Source organism: Anoplopoma fimbria, unplaced genomic scaffold (genome assembly GCF_027596085.1).
Source record: "Anoplopoma fimbria isolate UVic2021 breed Golden Eagle Sablefish unplaced genomic scaffold, Afim_UVic_2022 Un_contig_12036_pilon_pilon, whole genome shotgun sequence".
In the NCBI taxonomy this organism is placed as follows: domain Eukaryota; kingdom Metazoa; phylum Chordata; class Actinopteri; order Perciformes; family Anoplopomatidae; genus Anoplopoma; species Anoplopoma fimbria.
In genome coordinates this window covers 3,883-22,403 of record NW_026551576.1, presented here as the reverse complement: position 1 = coordinate 22,403, position 18,521 = coordinate 3,883, and the positions used below count along the sequence as shown (strand labels likewise).

Here is an 18,521-nt window from a genome sequence, read left to right as displayed (position 1 = left end):
CTAGGATCCGTTAGCTCAGGGGTGGGCAATTATTTTTCCCAGGGGGCCAAATGAGCAACTGAAAATATGTTGGAGGGCCGGGCCAAAATGCCGAACTCAATTATGCATAATATACATTTTATTTCTATATAAAAAGCAGTAAATGGCATTGTTTTGACCGCTGCTAAGAGTGTATGTTATTATTTGGCAATTAAAAGGTGAGGTTAGCTTTCAAAAATATCATTTATTCAAATAGAATTTCCAAAATGATAAACAAAATGTGAAACATTTGACTCATTTTCAGTCACATTAATAACAAAGGGCATTTTGAGTTTCATATACTATTGAAACAAGGATTTTCTTAGCTTTCTAAAGACATCACATCATCTTTGTAGCCAAAATAAACAAGACATGTCACTGAACTGTGTAACTGTGTAAAGAAAATGCCTATATTAAACATTTAATGTTTTCAGAACTGTGCAAAAAGAAAAGAAAAGAAAAGATCAAGTGTCCCATTTCACTTGTTATATTCCCACATTTTAGTGTTCTTCAGTTCTTTTTTTTTTACTGTGCAGAACTGTGGGCTATGCATGCATGCAGCTTTGTAACACAGCCTTGTTGTGTTTCGAGCTTTGCTAGTAAACCCGTTGATGTCCGCGCTCGTTCGGCATCAGTCAGTGTTTGTATTTCTCTATGTTTCGTCTCGTAATGCCGTTTCAGACTGTCCTCTTTAAACACGCGACATGCTCCCCACACACACACACACAGGTTCACCTGGACTTCATAAAGAAACATTAGTAGTAAACATTAGTAGTAAACATGAGTAGTAAACATGAGTAGTAAACATTAGTAGTAAACATTAGTAGTAAACATGAGTAGTAAACATTAGTAGTAAACATTAGTAGTAAACATTAGTAGTAAACATGAGTAGTAAACATTAGTAGTAAACATGAGTAGTAAACATTAGTAGTAAACATGAGTAGTAAACATTAGTAGTAAACATGAGTAGTAAACATGAGTAGTAAACATGAGTAGTAAACATTAGTAGTAAACATTAGTAGTAAACATGAGTAGTAAACATTAGTAGTAAACATTAGTAGTAAACATTAGTAGTAAACATTAGTAGTAAACATGTAGTAAACATGAGTAGTAAACATTAGTAGTAAACATTAGTAGTAAACATGAGTAAAACATTAGTAGTAAACATGAGTAGTAAACATGTAAAACATTAGTAGTAAACATTAGTAGTAAACATTAGTAGTAAACATGAGTAGTAAACATTAGTAGTAAACATGAGTAGTAAACATGAGTAGTAAACATTAGTAGTAAACATTAGTAGTAAACATTAGTAGTAAACATTAGTAGTAAACATGAGTAGTAAACATTAGTAGTAAACATGAGTAGTAAACATGAGTAGTAAACATTAGTAGTAAACATTAGTAGTAAACATTAGTAGTAAACATTAGTAGTAAACACTAGTAGTAAACATTAGTAGTAAACATTAGTAGTAAACATTAGTAGTAAACACTAGTAGTAAACATTAGTAGTAAACATGAGTAGTAAACATGAGTAGTAAACATGAGTAGTAAACATGAGTAGTAAACATGAGTAGTAAACATTAGTAGTAAACATGAGTAGTAAACATTAGTAGTAAACATTAGTAGTAAACATGAGTAGTAAACACTAGTAGTAAACATTAGTAGTAAACACTAGTAGTAAACATTAGTAGTAAACATTAGTAGTAAACATTAGTAGTAAACATGAGTAGTAAACATTAGTAGTAAACATTAGTAGTAAACATTAGTAGTAAACATTAGTAGTAAACATGAGTAGTAAACACTAGTAGTAAACATTAGTAGTAAACATGAGTAGTAAACATTAGTAGTAAACATGAGTAGTAAACATGAGTAGTAAACATTAGTAGTAAACACTTAGTAAACATTAGTAGTAAACATGAGTAGTAAACACTAGTAGTAAACATGAGTAGTAAACATGAGTAGTAAACATTAGTAGTAAACATTAGTAGTAAACATGAGTAGTAAACATTAGTAGTAAACATTAGTAGTAAACATGAGTAGTAAACATGAGTAGTAAACATTAGTAGTAAACATTAGTAGTAAACATTAGTAGTAAACATTAGTAGTAAACATGAGTAGTAAACATTAGTAGTAAACATGAGTAGTAAACATGAGTAGTAAACATTAGTAGTAAACATTAGTAGTAAACATGAGTAGTAAACATTAGTAGTAAACATGAGTAGTAAACATGAGTAGTAAACACTAGTAGTAAACATTAGTAGTAAACATTAGTAGTAAACATGAGTAGTAAACATGAGTAGTAAACATGAGTAGTAAACACTAGTAGTAAACATTAGTAGTAAACATGAGTAGTAAACATGAGTAGTAAACATTAGTAGTAAACATGAGTAGTAAACATTAGTAGTAAACACTAGTAGTAAACATTAGTAGTAAACATTAGTAGTAAACATTAGTAGTAAACACTAGTAGTAAACATTAGTAGTAAACATTAGTAGTAAACATGAGTAGTAAACACTAGTAGTAAACATTAGTAGTAAACATGAGTAGTAAACACTAGTAGTAAACATGAGTAGTAAACATTAGTAGTAAACATTAGTAGTAAACACTAGTAGTAAACATTAGTAGTAAACATGAGTAGTAAACATTAGTAGTAAACATGAGTAGTAAACATGAGTAGTAAACATTAGTAGTAAACATGAGTAGTAAACACTAGTAGTAAACATGAGTAGTAAACACTAGTAGTAAACATGAGTAGTAAACATGAGTAGTAAACATTAGTAGTAAACACTAGTAGTAAACATTAGTAGTAAACATGAGTAGTAAACACTAGTAGTAAACACTAGTAGTAAACATTAGTAGTAAACATTAGTAGTAAACATTAGTAGTAAACACTAGTAGTAAACATTAGTAGTAAACATGAGTAGTAAACATTAGTAGTAAACACTAGTAAACATTAGTAGTAAACATGAGTAGTAAACACTAGTAGTAAACATGAGTAGAGTAGTAAACATTAGTAGTAAACATTAGTAGTAAACATTAGTAGTAAACATGAGTAGTAAACATTAGTAGTAAACATTAGTAGTAAACATTAGTAGTAAACATGAGTAGTAAACATTAGTAGTAAACATGAGTAGTAAACATTAGTAGTAAACATGAGTAGTAAACATTAGTAGTAAACATTAGTAGTAAACACTAGTAGTAAACATGAGTAGTAAACACTAGTAAACATAAACATGAGTAGTAAACATTAGTAGTAAACATGAGTAGTAAACATTAGTAGTAAACATGAGTAGTAAACACTAGTAGTAAACATGAGTAGTAAACATTAGTAGTAAACATTAGTAGTAAACATGAGTAGTAAACATGAGTAGTAAACATTAGTAGTAAACATTAGTAGTAAACACTAGTAGTAAACATTAGTAGTAAACATGAGTAGTAAACATTAGTAGTAAACACTAGTAGTAAACATTAGTAGTAAACATGAGTAGTAAACATGAGTAGTAAACACTAGTAGTAAACATTTGTTTTAAAGTTCTGCTTTCGGCACCACTTCCTCTTCCTCTCATGAGCCCACATGTTCGCATGTTTCAGGGTGACAGCTGTCAATCACACGCATTTCACGTGCACAGTTGACGTGCACGATCGCGTGCACTGTGAGAATAAATGGGCTTCAAAATAAAAGCACTGCGGTTTTAGTCCACCCATAAGATAATTATAAAACATGTTTTATCTTCTAATCATCATGTAATCTTTCATGGGCCGTACAATGCGCAGGTCTGCTGTAGAAGGAAAATCAAATCATCGTGTGTGACTGTGTGATATCGTCAACCTGCTGAGCAACTCATGTAGGAAACAACAGCTGAAGCAAGAAGGACATAATGATCGTTTGAAGCGGGGTTGTTGGAGTTTACTTTGTTTGTGTTGTTGTGTGACTTTGGGTGAGTTCGGATCCAAAACTCTCACTATATCACAAACTAACCATCAGAAACTCTCACTATATCACAAACTAACCATCAGAAACTCACACTATATCACAAACTAACCATCAGAAACTCTCACTATATCACAAACTAACCATCAGAAACTCACACTATATCACAAACTAACCATCAGAAACTCACACTATATCACAAACTAACCATCAGAAACTCTCACTATATCACAAACTAACCATCAGAAACTCACACTATATCACAAACTAACCATCAGAAACTCACACTATATCACAAACTAACCATCAGAAACTCACACTATATCACAAACTAACCATCAGAAACTCTCACTATATCACAAACTAACCATCAGAAACTCACACTATATCACAAACTAACCATCAGAAACTCACACTATATCACAAACTAACCATCAGAAACTCTCACTATATCACAAACTAACCATCAGAAACTCACACTATATCACAAACTAACCATCAGAAACTCACACTATATCACAAACTAACCATCAGAAACTCTCACTATATCACAAACTAACCATCAGAAACTCACACTATATCACAAACTAACCATCAGAAACTCACACTATATCACAAACTAACCATCAGAAACTCCTTCGTTCTGAGAGGTAAAATGACGTTTTTTGTGAATGGAGTCTGGTGTGTTTTAAGAGAGAACAGATAACGGCTTCACTTCCCCTTCAGAAAGGTAAAGAGGTGAAACTATTCTAAATATAGCGTATGCTTAATATGATATTGATTATTTTAGGTGTCTGAAATACGTCCACAGCAGTACATCGCTTTTATCTCATACAACCACACTTCTAAACTTCATAATGTCCCTCTAAGTGAAACAAACTAGATATAACCTGTTAGATTTAGATTTGGAGGTGCTATAACAAGGATTAAGATACCACTGGACAGAGCCAGGTGAGTTGTCAGCCTTTATGCTAAGCTAGCAGGCTAGTACCAGTGAGAGTGGTTGTTGATGTTCTCATCTAACTCTCAGCAAGAAAGCTAACATGCATATTTCCCAAAATGTCAAACTATGTCTTGAAAATGAAAAGCAATTCTTCAGTGTCACAACAAAATGCTGGAACAAAATTTCAGGGTGTTATTACACTTTAAATGAGCTGGTGAACAGAAGACGGAGAGTCAAACCTCCACAGTAAACTGGAATCAAAGGATGGGTTAAAAACATCAGGATCTACTGACTGTGATCATCCCTCCTGTTCACACTGAGCATGAAAAGATCTCCCAGTGTGCTTCAATTCAAATACAGTCCAGAGTTTAACTTGTCAAAGTTACAGACCTTTAGGTGCAGAGATAGAAACAAAAAGAGGGAATTCTGCAGTAAAAAACAAAGAATATATCCGATTGTTTTTGTCTACGTCGCCTACATTGAAATGTATATTATTATTATATGAATAATTACAGCAATGTTCATGTGGGACATATTGTTTTAAGACAGACTTGAAAAACTGTTTTATGAAAGCACTCACCAACAAACAGCTTGATGTTGTTTACTATGTATAAATGTGGAAAATCACAGGTGTAATCTCCACTGTCTGCCACCTTCATGTTCCTGATGATTATGGAGGCGTTGCCGTGTTTCGTCCTCTGAACTCTGGACTCTGACCTTCACGGCCGTTGTTGGAATGATCACCTGCATCATAAAGGAAAACCTCCTGACCTTGATCTCTCTGAGCTACTTTCTTCCAGTCAAAGAGAGCTGCTATGATGTGTCTTAGATGTGTTGGTGTAAAATATTTTAATATGCCGCCTGAATGAAAATGAATCATACGATCTGTTGAACTCCTGCTTTCGTAGCAAAGTGAAGTTCATGAAAGATTGACTTTTATAATTTTATATCTATATATAGATATTTATTTAAACATTTATATAATTAAGGTAGTGTCATTTATAAATCACACAACTGTACATTTTAGAAGTTAAAGCTGACCCAGCAGTCCAAACGTCACAGATAAGACTGCTAGTGTTAGCTGTTAGCGTTAGCTGTTAGCGTTAGCTGTTAGCGTTAGCTGCTAGTGTTAGCTGTTAGCTGCTAGCGTTAGCTGTTAGCGTTAGCTGCTAGTGTTAGCTGCTAGTGTTAGCTGCTAGTGTTAGCTGCTAGTGTTAGCTACTGTTGTGCTGAGGATTCGTCAGACACCAGAAACAAGGACTGTTTTGAGTTAAGTTCAAAAGTGCTTTATTTTAAGCTTTGCATGAATATTGCATTTCCGAGCAGTTATACGTGCACGGACCTAATTAGAACATTCAACAGGGTTGAACGTCCGGAAAAAGGCCCTTAACACACGGTGCGCAGCGGATTTCATAGGTTCTCCTTAGGGAGCCTATTGGTCAAATATTAAAGTAGCAGGCGGTGCTTGTTTTAGCTATAAGCGGCCTGGTTGGAGCTCTGGGCATATCCGCCCACACTGGCTCACGTCCCATTGGTTGCTGTCATCTTTCAGTGTGTGTGTATGTTGTCGAGTGTACATGTGCGAATCTGGTGTGGACGGGTTTTATTGGGCAATCTGTTCTATCTCCTTATCTTTATTACTTGCCTGTCTTCTACAGAGAGGGTATTGTCCTCGTAGAGTACGACTTTGCCTACTCCTTAAGCCAGGTGGTTGATTCATCTTGTGTATGTGTGTGTGTCTCAGGCCCTCCCTGTTCTTGTGTGACTGTTCTGCACTTGGCGTGTAGACGCGGGGATGCTCTCACGCAGTTTCTGACCTTCTACAGTACTTTTCCACTCTTTCTGAGTGCCTGAGTTTATGTGTAATAAAGTAAAGCGTGTTTGTTAATACTGCTGTCATGATTATTTTATATTACAACACTACTAGTGTTAGCTGCTAGCGTTAGCTGCTAGCGTTAGCTGCTAGCGTTAGCTGTTAGCTGCTAGAGTTAGCTGTTAGTGTTAGTTGCTAGCGTTAGCTGCTAGTGTTAGCTGTTAGTGTTAGTTGCTAGCGTTAGCTGCTAGTGTTAGCAGCTAACGCTAGCAGTGTTTGATGATAGTAATGGTCATTTACAGTAAATGTGTGCATAATTGTAATGTCTACCTTTATTGTCATTATTCCAAGTTTCCTGCCATGATGTCATTATTCCAGGTTTCCTGTCATGATGTCATTATTCCAGGTTTCCTGCCAAGATGTCATTATTCCAGGTTTCCTGCCACGATGTCATTATTCCAAGTTTCCTGCCATGATGTCATTATTCCAGGTTTCCTGTCATGATGTCATTATTCCAGGTTTCCTGCCATGATGTCATTATTCCAAGTTTCCTGCCATGATGTCATTATTCCAGGTTTCCTGTCATGATGTCATTATTCCAGGTTTCCTGCCATGATGTCATTATTCCAGGTTTCCTGCCATGATGTCATTATTCCAGGTTTCCTGCCATGATGTCATTATTCCAGGTTTCCTGCCATGATGTCATTATTCCAGGTTTCCTGTCATGATGTCATTATTCCAGGTTTCCTGCCATGATGTCATTATTCCAGGTTTCCTGTCATGATGTCATTATTCCAGGTTTCCTGCCATGATGTCATTATTCCAGGTTTCCTGCCATGATGTCATTATTCCAGGTTTCCTGTCATGATGTCATTATTCCAGGTTTCCTGTCATGATGTCATTATTCCAGGTTTCCTGCCATGATGTCATTATTCCAGGTTTCCTGCCATGATGTCATTATTCCAGGTTTCCTGTCATGATGTCATTATTCCAGGTTTACTGCCATGATGTCATTATTCCGTGCTGTATTACTGATTTTTCTTGCATCCTCCCTAAACAAATTTCTAAAATATAACTTCTGGTTAATTTGCTTTTGGCTAGTTTATCTGCGCTCTCATATGAGCCGGTACCCAACAGAAATGTACATCTATTCCTAACTTTTGTAAATTCAATAATGTCGTATAAACTTCAGTTAAAAGATCCTCTCGAACTGTTTGACCAGATTCTATACTTTCTATTGTATCCTTTGTATTGCATACAATGCCTATAAAAAGTATTCACCCCCTTGGATGTTACACCCTTTTGTTGCTTTTATACATGAAATCATGGTCAATACAATTTGGCTTTTTTGACAAGAATTTGCAAATAAAACCTCTTTAATATCAAAGTGAAAACAGATTTTTACAAACACTTAATTTACACTATATATTTTTAATTAATTGACATTAGTTTGTAAAAATCTGTTTTCACTTTGACATGAAAGAAGCTTTTTTGCAAATTCTTGTCAAAAAGCCAAATTGTATTGACCATGATTTCATGTATAAAAGCAACAAAAAGGGGAAAACATCCAAGGGGGTGAATACTTTTTATAGGCATTGTACTTTGTATTGTATACTTTGTATTGCATACTTTGTATTGTATACTTTGTATTGCATACTTTGTATTGTATACTTTGTATTGTATACTTTGTATTGCATACTTTGTATTGCAGCTGCAGAATCTGAACATATTACTACTTTCATTGGTTTAACCTCCTCCACCAGCTACTGAAGACTGATGATAATTGCTATCAGTGCTGCTGATAACCTGTTTGATATTCTTTTAACAATTCCTTTATTGAATTCTGGAATGTATATCCCGACTCCTACATGATTATTATCATTATTAGTGTTTTGATCCATCTGTAAAAATATTTAGATAATTACAAAAGCATTAAAATTCCTCTCAGTCCATTCTCTTCTCTTCTCTTTTCTTTTCTAATATCTGTATATTTATCTTGGGTTGTGGAAATATCCATGGAGGAATGTTGCTCCTAATAACTGCTGGACTATGTGGTATGGTATCTAATTTGAAATGTTTCACCTTCCTGTTGATGTCGCACCCAAAGCTTTTACCAGAGAACGATGAATATTCCCAACAATTGTTCAGGACAGTCGATGCTATGTTTCTGTTAGGTCCACCTTGGATTCTAATCCAGTATGATGGAGGTTATTCCACGGGCGATGTGTTCACGTGGGTTTGGTTTTGAGTGCTCCCAAGTGAAGTCTTATGGCTCTGAATTGTATTTTATTTAATTTTTCTGGATGACTTTTTGCTGCTGCTTGGTAATCCATGCAACTGTAACGGATGTGGATCAGGAACAGAAGGAGAAAACTCAGAGATGATTTTCTTGCATCTATTCAAACCTGCAGAAGACAATGTACAACATGAATGGTCTTCTGTTCCGTCTCTCCCTGTACCTTTGCCCTCTCAGCAATGCAAATCGCAAATGTCCTAAATACTTTAATATTTATTATTTATATTACTGTGAATATTTGTAGTCAATAAATATATAGAATTGACAGGATAACATTAAACTTCAATTATAACAGGAATTATTTTCAAACCATGAATAGTAGTAGACAAGAGGAAGAACAGCGACACCAGGTGGAGGGGAGTTAATATACAAAAACACAAAAACTATACCATTAAACAAAGGAAAACACAAAAACTATACCATTAAACAAAGGAAAACACAAAAACTATACCATTAAACAAAGGAAAACACAAAAACTATACCATTAAACAAAGGAAAACACAAAAACTATACCATTAAACAAAGGAAAACACAACATGCAGAAGACAATGTACCACATCAATTATCTTCTGTTTCTTCTCTCCCTGTACCTTGGCTCCTAAACATACAAAATAAGAATTTACAAAAATGAATGCCAAAATCTCTGAGTTACGTTTTTTTGTTTTTTTTATTTTAATTTTTATATATATACATATATGACGTAGCAAAAATGGCGCCTAAACCTCAAAATTAAAGGGTCAGAAAACTTATATTTTAACAGCCGAAATGACCCAAATAACTATAAAGTGATTGTACAAGCAGTCAATAAAGCATACAACATAAACGGTTCATTTAGAAACAAAATAGCACAACAGCATTCATTCACACAGCTTACTCTCAACAATGTAAATCTACATTGTGAGGGGAAGACGGGACTACGGAAGCTTAAGAGGTACAGAAGAGGTGAAACGCGATTCTTATAAAACAATAAATCTGAAGCTCAAAGAATTATGAAACAACTTTATGATCATGACTCACAATGAAGAAGATTCATCATAAATCTGTCAAGCAGACGAGAAACATGTTGAAACATCAGAAGTGTTTCTGTATTTAATTTGTTTCTTTTTTTAAAACACAGCAACATTTTTCATGTTTTAGTCAAACATAAGCATAGAAATGATGAAGAAAGTCTCCGAGAGCTTCATCACTGAACATGAACATCCATGAAGAGCTGAACCATCAGTGAACTCCAGTAAACACTCAGAAACATGTCAAAGAGCCTCAACACTCAGTGAACACTACGAATTCTGTTAAATAAACTAATAAAATAAAACCAAAAGAAACGTCGTCAACAACTCCTGAGACATAAAGAACCTCATCACAACATTTACACATCAGAGGACGCTGACCACGTTTAGAACGTTAAATAATATTGATGGAACAACTAATAAATCAGAAAACTACAGAACGGTTCTCTTATGAATGAGTTTAGATGTGAGGGATCTAATGGTTCTCTTATGAATGAGTTTAGATGTGAGGGATCTAATGGTTCTCTTATGAATGAGTTTAGATGTGAGGGATCTAATGGTTCTCTTATGAATGAGTTTAGATGTGAGGGATCTAATGGTTCTCTTATGAATGAGTTTAGATGTGAGGGATCTAATGGTTCTCTTATGAATGAGTTTAGATCAAAGTCTGAAGGTTAAATGTCCTTTTGTCCTTTAAATGTCCTCAAAGTCAAGTTTTGATCCAAATGAGACGCAAATTTTAACAAAATTTACATAAAAACAGTAAATTGAAAAGCAGAGTAACGTTCATTTCATCCACTTCAGTTATGACCGATTAGTTATTGAATAATATGATTGTTAAGCAGGAGATCACACAGAAACATGTGGAGTCAGGATATCGGAGGGTCTCCTGAAGGTTGGTTCATTTCTGTTCATCGTCGTCTAGTAGGTTGTTCCCTGCTGTTGGACCTGATTTCCTCTGCTGTAGTTCTTCGATCTTTCGATGTTAGATCATCAGGAAGGAAAATAAAGTTATATTCAAGAAGAACTCAGCTGACTTGATTCCACCAACAGAAAGCTGAAACACTGAGGAGATGAAACAACTGACAGAACTCTAAACATGAAGAACAAATCAAGAGTCTGTGGAACATGCTGATTAAATACTTTTAACTTACCTTCTTTAGGTTTTTGTTTGATGTAACGCTTGACAGCGAAAAAACCAACAACTAAAAGAACGACGAGGAGTGTAACAACAACCGCTCCAACAACCGCTCCAGCGGAAGACCCTGAAAGAGACAAAGTGAAAGCAGAACATCAGAATGTGACTCAGCAGATTAAACATCAGACAAAGAGAAAAACTGAAGATGTTGATGAGAGTCTTCATCATCATCATCACCCTCTTCCTCCTCCTCCCCCTCCTCCTCTTCCACCTCTTCTTCCTCTTCCTTGTTTGGTTCCCTCACCATGAACCAGAGGCTCAGAACCAGAGCGAGCTTCAGTGTTCATGAAGAAAACAGGGTTCCTTCTGGTGGAACAGAGAACATGGAGGGTCAGGCTGCTCAACACTGGTTCCTCATGTCTGTCCTCTGAGACGTGTTCACAGACGGTAACAGTAGCGCTGACGGTGTGACGGAACATCTCGTACAGATCTTCTAGTATTAGAGAGAACTCACAGCTGTAGAACGTCACAACGACTCAGAGGAACCAGAACCTCAAAGGTCTCTTCACCCAGAACACAGAGTTCATCTGACAATCTGTTTGTGTTCATTCAGCTCAGAAACCACTCAGACGTTAGCTACAGACGTTAGCTACAGCGAGCTAGCGGTGTGTGTGTGTGTGTGTGTGTGTGTGTGTGTGTGTGTGTGTGTGTGTGTGTGTGTGTGTGTGTGTGTGTGTGTGTGTCTTCCTCTCTTCTCTGGACCTCCATCAGGTGGAGTCTCAGAGTCGCTCCGCTCTGAATCCTCCATCCTGATAGAAGTCCTCTCATTTCTCCAGAACCAGATTCTTCACCAAGCAGCATGTTTTCTGCTCATCAATAAATAAATAGTCATGAAATAACCTCGTGGTGAAGACTGTTTTTAGAAACTCTGTGAATTAAATACTTTAACAAATGAAAATAACTTCTTCTCATTTCATCAAGAACTTTAGAACAAAATGATCAAAACAGTTTCTAGTAAAGTTATAGAGAATAAATAAATAAATATCTGTTTGTTGATCTCATTAAAGCGAGTCGTGACATAAAGTGAGACGTAAAAAACAAAACCACAAATCTTCAAATGATTTTCCCTCAAATGTTTCACATCAGATCGTCTGAGAAGTCTGAGTCAGTGTGTTTGTTTCTATCAAGTTAGACGACGTTGTTGTGTTTCACGATGAGGAACCCCCAAAACTCTGAACAGGAACCGGTTCTAAAGGAGTAAACACGGAGTATTGATGAGGTCCAGAGTTAACGGTTCTGCTGTCTGTTCTTTAGGAGTTCTGTAGTGAGACGTCCTCGTCTCAAACCTCCTCTCTATCTCTTTGTCTTCACTCAATAAAACCCTCACTAGTTCAGGAGGAAACAGTTCATCACAGAAACATCTGGACAACAAGCAGAACATCAGTCTGCAGAAATGATCAGTTTGTACTGTTTGGAGATCAGCCGTCCATCCTCGTCCACCAAGGTAACGTTAGTCTGATCAGAACAACAGGATCATCAATCAAAGATCATCGCTGAGATCATTGATCAGCTGAGAATGTGTTTTATAGATTTAGAACTTCTTCTTCTATGTCTGATCCCTGAGGTCAGTCAGTGTGCTGTTGTTCTGACTGCTTTCTCCTCAGAGGAGTTCTTCACATTCAGTGAACAGAGAGGAGCAGAACCAGAACCAGCTCTCAGTAGAACGTGGTCCAGTTCAACAGCAGCTTTAACTGAGAGCTCAGAGACAAACACGTCCTTTCATTGACACACTTCAGACAAAGTCCACACGGACTGAACATGAGGAACTTCTTCACGGACCATTTACGTCTCAACAGACTTCACATCTGCACATTATTTTACCCGTGAACAATCTAATGAACATTTACACCTTCTTCTTTGAGAACACGGAGAGACTCAGATTCAGTTTCACAGCTCTAGTAAATAAAATAGTCTGAATACAATTCTTCTGTTTCAGCTCACAGGAGATCACAGATCAATCTGTATCTGATGATTTATTGATCTGTGAATCCACAGCTATGATCATGATTTATGAATCTGAATTCATCTTTAAAGTCCATTCAGAAGATCTTCATCAGCTTCTGATGGTTTAATATTCACAATAACTACACTTATTAAAAGATAATTAATGTTTACAACCTGAAGGAGAACTGAGTCACATGAAGTGTTTGTGAGTTTATTTATTCATTATCTTTCATTTGAGGTATTTATTACTTTCTAATATGAACTTTTTAGTATTTTGAGATATTTATTTTAGCAGAACAAAGTATGATATTATTATTATTGTTATTGTAGTTATTGTCATACTCATTTTTATTATTATAATATTTATTGTTGTGTTTATTATAATTATCATTATCATTATATTATATTATTATTATTATTATTTACTGTTCTGAGAGAGGAGACAGTTGTTGCTTCTTTTACTGGAGAAGAATTAAAGTTATTTATTTATTTACACTCAGAACTGTTTCACCATTTTGTGTCAAGTTAACTTTATCCAGTAAACACTTTATGTGACTCCATGTTAACAAATTATTACCAGGAAATGTTAATGTATAAATTAAGAATGTTAAAGAATGATGTGTAAAGAAACTCACCACTTATAGACACAGAGGTCTCAGCATGAATCTGATGACTGATGTTCTGCTGTGTGGCTACACAGTGATAGCGGTCCGTCTCCTTCACAGTGATGTTGAGTTTGACGTAGGAGATGCTTCCTGTCACTGAGAACTCTGGTTCATCAGCAGGAAGTTTGTTTCCAGATCTGTCCTGCCATTCTACTTCAGGTCGAGGTTTTCCAAGAGCTTCACACTGCAGCAGGGACAAGTACTTTGTTTCATGAAGTGTCCTAATATAAGGCTCTGGAGCTGCACCTGAGAAGATAATAGAAACAATAGATCATAAAGGATAATTAGAGAATTCAAAATATAATATCAGGATGTTTATTTCATCCCTTCTCTGCATTTAAATGTGGTTTAAAACAGAGAAAAACGGAAAATCCTGATATTTAAACATGTTTGAACCTTTAAACTTACTGTAAATGAGCTGCATATTAAATCTAGTTATGAAATATGAAACAGAGATTCCTCAAAATGTATACAGACCACTAATATTAGTGTCTTAGATGTGTTGGTGTAAAATATTTTAATATGCCGCCTGAATGAAAATGAATCATACGATCTGTTGAACTCCTGCTTTCGTAGCAAAGTGAAGTTCATGAAAGATTTGACTGGATTTGACTTTTATAATTTTGTTTTTGCAAAATAAGTTTTAGTTTAAAATATAAGAAACACCTCTGAGTGTAACACAATAACACCTCTCTAAAACATTTTCAACAGAAACTGATGATGAAGATTTATTTCTGGGATGTTTAATGACACTGCTTAGTCTTATTTATGTTTACATTCATTAAAGATTCAGTGGATGAAGTTTGTTGTGTTGATGAGTTTTTTTTATCTGGATGGACAACAAATCGTGAACAATGCACAATAAATAACTAATAAATATTAATATTAATATTAATAAATATTTTTCAAATAGACAATTATTAATTAATAAACTTAAGACAGGTTTAAATATAAATGTATTAATATTCATATCATAACTCCAACTGTTTGCTCTATATAATGTCCTAATATTAACATTTATTGTACTTAAACCTGCTCCTATATCGCTAATATATTTAAATATTTTATTTATTTTTTCTCATAAGAGATAATCCTTTATTACTGTACTGTCCACTGTAACAGCTGAACGTCATTATATATACACACATACATATATATATATATATATATATATATATATATATATATATATATATATATGTGTATATGAACTCTGTAAAGACAATGAAGTAGAATCTAAAGTGAAGTGAACACAGAGAACAGAGATCCCGGTCAGTTCAGCACAGAGAGGTTTCCACAGGTAAAGGGCTGTGGATGACGTCATGCATGGGACAGGTGGAGCCTGACGTCATCGCCATCAGGACTCACCTGTGTCTCCTGATCTGTCTCTTAAGACGCGATCTAAAAGGTAAAACAAAACATGAGTTAGAGTGATTGTGAAACATTGTCAGACAATAAAACAGAAATGTGTTTCCCTGTTAATTGAACAGATTTAGTTTTTCCATCTAAACTGATAAACGTTCACAGATGTGACTGGTTGGTGTCAGTCCTGGACGCGTTCAGGTCGGAGTATGGAAGAAACAATCTGCTCGTACAACGAGTGTTCACAGCAGATTTCATCTCTAGACTGCTGACCTGTTTTATTACAACACTCACCAACAACAAGCTCAACGGAGAACGTTTGAGGTGGCCGAAGACGTGGAAGATTACAGGTGTAGCTCCCAGTGTCCTCCACCTTCATGTTCCTGATGATTATGGAGGCGTTGCCCTGATTCAGTTGATCTGGAAAATGTGAGACTCGTCCTCTGAACTCTGGACTCTGACCATCACGGCCGCTGTTGTAATGATCACCTGCATCATAAAAGAAAACGTCCTTCTGACCTTGATCTCTCTGAGCTACTTTCTTCCAGTCAAAGAGAGCTGCTACGATGTTCTCCTTGGAGTCGAGGGAACAAGGTAAGATAACATCACTGTCTTCTTCCACTATGATGACTCCTGGAAGATAAAAACATGGAGAGTATTTAAGTTCAGACAGACGTAAAGGAAATAACAAGAAACTTTTCTCGTTCTTTGAGCTCGTCTTTCTCTTTGTCATCAGATTATCCTTTGCACTTCCCTCTAGATTGTCTGTTACATATTAATACCGTGAATGTTAGTATAGAGGTGCACTGACATCTCAGTGTCAGCTGACTTGACCACAGTTTTTACTTCTCTCAGGTTTTTGAACGCAGTACTTTTACTGGTAGTGAAGTATTGTTCAGTGAGGTATCAGTACTTTTACTGGTAGTGAAGTATTGTTCAGTGAGGTATCAGTCCTATATATATATTACATTATTATTGTATAGATATATTACATTATTATTGTATAGATATATATCTTGTGCTCACGTGTCCAGCAGCAGACGTTGTCCCGGACCGAGTCAGGAGAAAGAGACACACGAGAGGAACCACGTTCATCGTTCTTCACGTCGCTGGACGTCAAACTGCTCCGAGACTCTAACGACGAGGAACGAGAACGACTGCGGAGACCAACTCACACAAACACTTTCGCTTTCTGCTCCTTAGTGCGCATGCGCGGGTCTCTGGGCCCGGTGCTTCATGGGAGTTGTAGTTAAGGATGACGTCAAATAATAGAGAGTATCAAATGCTCTTACTTATATTAATGACGTCTTATTGTGGAAGCTGAGTACCATCTTTATTTTATACTGATTTATGGGTTTATGGTTCATAATTGAGAGATTAATCATCATGATATATTCTGATATTATTATTTAATAAAACCTCTAAAATAAATCACACTACATAACTCTCAATGAAGAAGATTCATCATAAATCTGTGGAGCAGATGAGAAACATGTTGAAACATCAGAAGTGTTTTTGTTTGTAGTTTGTTTCTTTTATCAAAACACAGAAACATCAGCAACATTCTTCATGTTTTATTCAAGCGTTGGCATTAAATGATGAAGGAACAGGAGCTGCTGTCCCTAATAAACTGGACACTGAGTGTGTGTTCAGTGTGTAGCTGTTCTGGATCAGCACCTGAAGAAACAACAAGAAGCAGCACATGCTTGTCCCAAACAATGCAAATATAAAAACAATATATCAAAAATAAACTTTCACTTTTGAACCACTTGTAGGCGTCTAAAATATGTCTCATTTCATGCTCACTTAATGCTCATTTAATGCTCATTTAATGCTCACTGAATGTTCATTTAATGCTCACTTAATACTCGTTTAATAATAATTTAAAGCTCTGTCCTACTGTTGTTACAGACACTGAACTAACCACAGACACTGAAGTTTATTACTTTATTAGGGACATCTGCTCCCAGCTCAAGTTCGGAGGACTGGCTACACTCCGGGTGGAGCGGTAGATGTTATATATTATATATTTATATATATATATATATATATATATATATATATATATATATATATATATATTCCGTTTATAAACTAAGCTTCACGTTGTTTACTTCCTCTGACCCGTGTTTCGATCCCCCTGTAGGTGACGCTGTGGAAGGAGTCGATGGACGGTCAGTGGGCGTGTATCAGTGACGTCAGCAAAGGCCAGGGCGCCGTCTCCCACCATCACAGACACGCAGCAGATCGAGCAGTGACACGTTCTGACCTTTGACCCCGACTGGACCCGGATGACCCCGCTCTTTAAAAGATGACCTCATGACCCCGCCGGACGACGTCCCGCCGACTGAGCTCCTTCTGTAACGCTGATGTTCGGCTGTGTGATGATGACATCATGAGTTCTGTACAGATGTTCCTAAAGTTTATCAGACTGATAATTAACATAAACATTGTTTTAATTAGATGCACTCCACCGAGTCTCCACATGTACATTCACATAACTTATCCCGTCCCATGATGCTTTGCTCCTGAAACATTCCACCTCCACCAGCGGAGAACGAACCCATCGAGCATCTCGGGCAGCAAATAAATAAAACATTTCTCTCCATAAAAGTTAATAAACTTCGTTCTCTGCTCTGGGATCAGATCCTCGTGTCGTCACGGTGATAAAGAAATGATCCGACTGGTTCAGTAAACTTAACAAGTTAATAAATGATTTATTGAGTAAACTATTGATTCACATTCTTTTCCACACACGAGGCTGGTCGTGACCTGAACCGGCCTTAATGAATCCTAATGAGACCACCCTGAATGAGGAACAGTTTCAGTTGTGAGATCAGAAAACCACGGATGAGTTTTTCATATTTGATGTAATTAAATAACCTTAATGTTAAAAACAAAACGTCTTGTTTCTTTGGTTCTTTGAAAGCAGTTTGAGTTCTGATCTGTTCATCATGGATGAAGCTCTTGAGTTACAGTGAACTCTTATTTTGAAAATAAAGGTTTTGAACCCACAGCATTGTAGATTGGCTGAGAGATGATCATGTGACGCAGCTGACACAGAAGGTTAACTGGTCCAGTCATGTTTTCATCATCATGTTGCTGCTTATGCTGCTGTTCTGTTAAATGATCCTCCTGGGAAGACTTCCACATTACCACATATCTGTCCATGGTCTTAATAAATACACTTTTTAATATTTATTGGTTTTATACATTTAACACAATCTACATACATAAATGACCCCCAACCTGAACATATGGCAGTATATAAAATAACAATGAATAATACAAACATCACTTGAAAATAAATAAATGGCTAAATTATAAGTTAAGTTTTATATGTTT

The 18,521-nt window shown here is 35.8% G+C and overlaps 1 protein-coding gene across 1 annotated transcript; it reads right to left on the bottom strand.

The window, feature by feature from the left end:
- Window positions 1-15,066: 15,066 nt before the first annotated feature.
- LOC129115673 (myelin-oligodendrocyte glycoprotein-like) lies at window positions 15,067-17,406 on the bottom strand. The gene is made up of 4 exons (XM_054626981.1): window positions 17,301-17,406; window positions 16,203-16,310; window positions 15,471-15,941; window positions 15,067-15,215 (listed from the first exon to the last, which is right to left on the bottom strand). The coding sequence occupies exons 1-4, from the start codon at window positions 17,404-17,406 to the stop codon at window positions 15,172-15,174; spliced, it is 729 nt and encodes a 242-aa protein (XP_054482956.1). The 3' UTR covers window positions 15,067-15,171.
- Window positions 17,407-18,521: the final 1,115 nt, after the last annotated feature.

Bases quoted from the DNA above. Each gene is read 5' to 3' on its own strand.
- LOC129115673 (XM_054626981.1), bottom strand. From the start codon at position 17,406: ATGGTGGGAGACGGCGCCCTGGCCTTTGCTGACGTCACTGATACACGC. The intron at 15,942-16,202 runs GTGAGCACAAGA...AATATGTAACAG, and splicing joins CAACGTCTGCTGCTGGACAC to ACAATCTAGAGGGAAGTGCA. The intron at 15,216-15,470 runs GTGAGTGTTGTA...TTTACCTTTTAG, and splicing joins CTCCGTTGAGCTTGTTGTTG to ATCGCGTCTTAAGAGACAGA.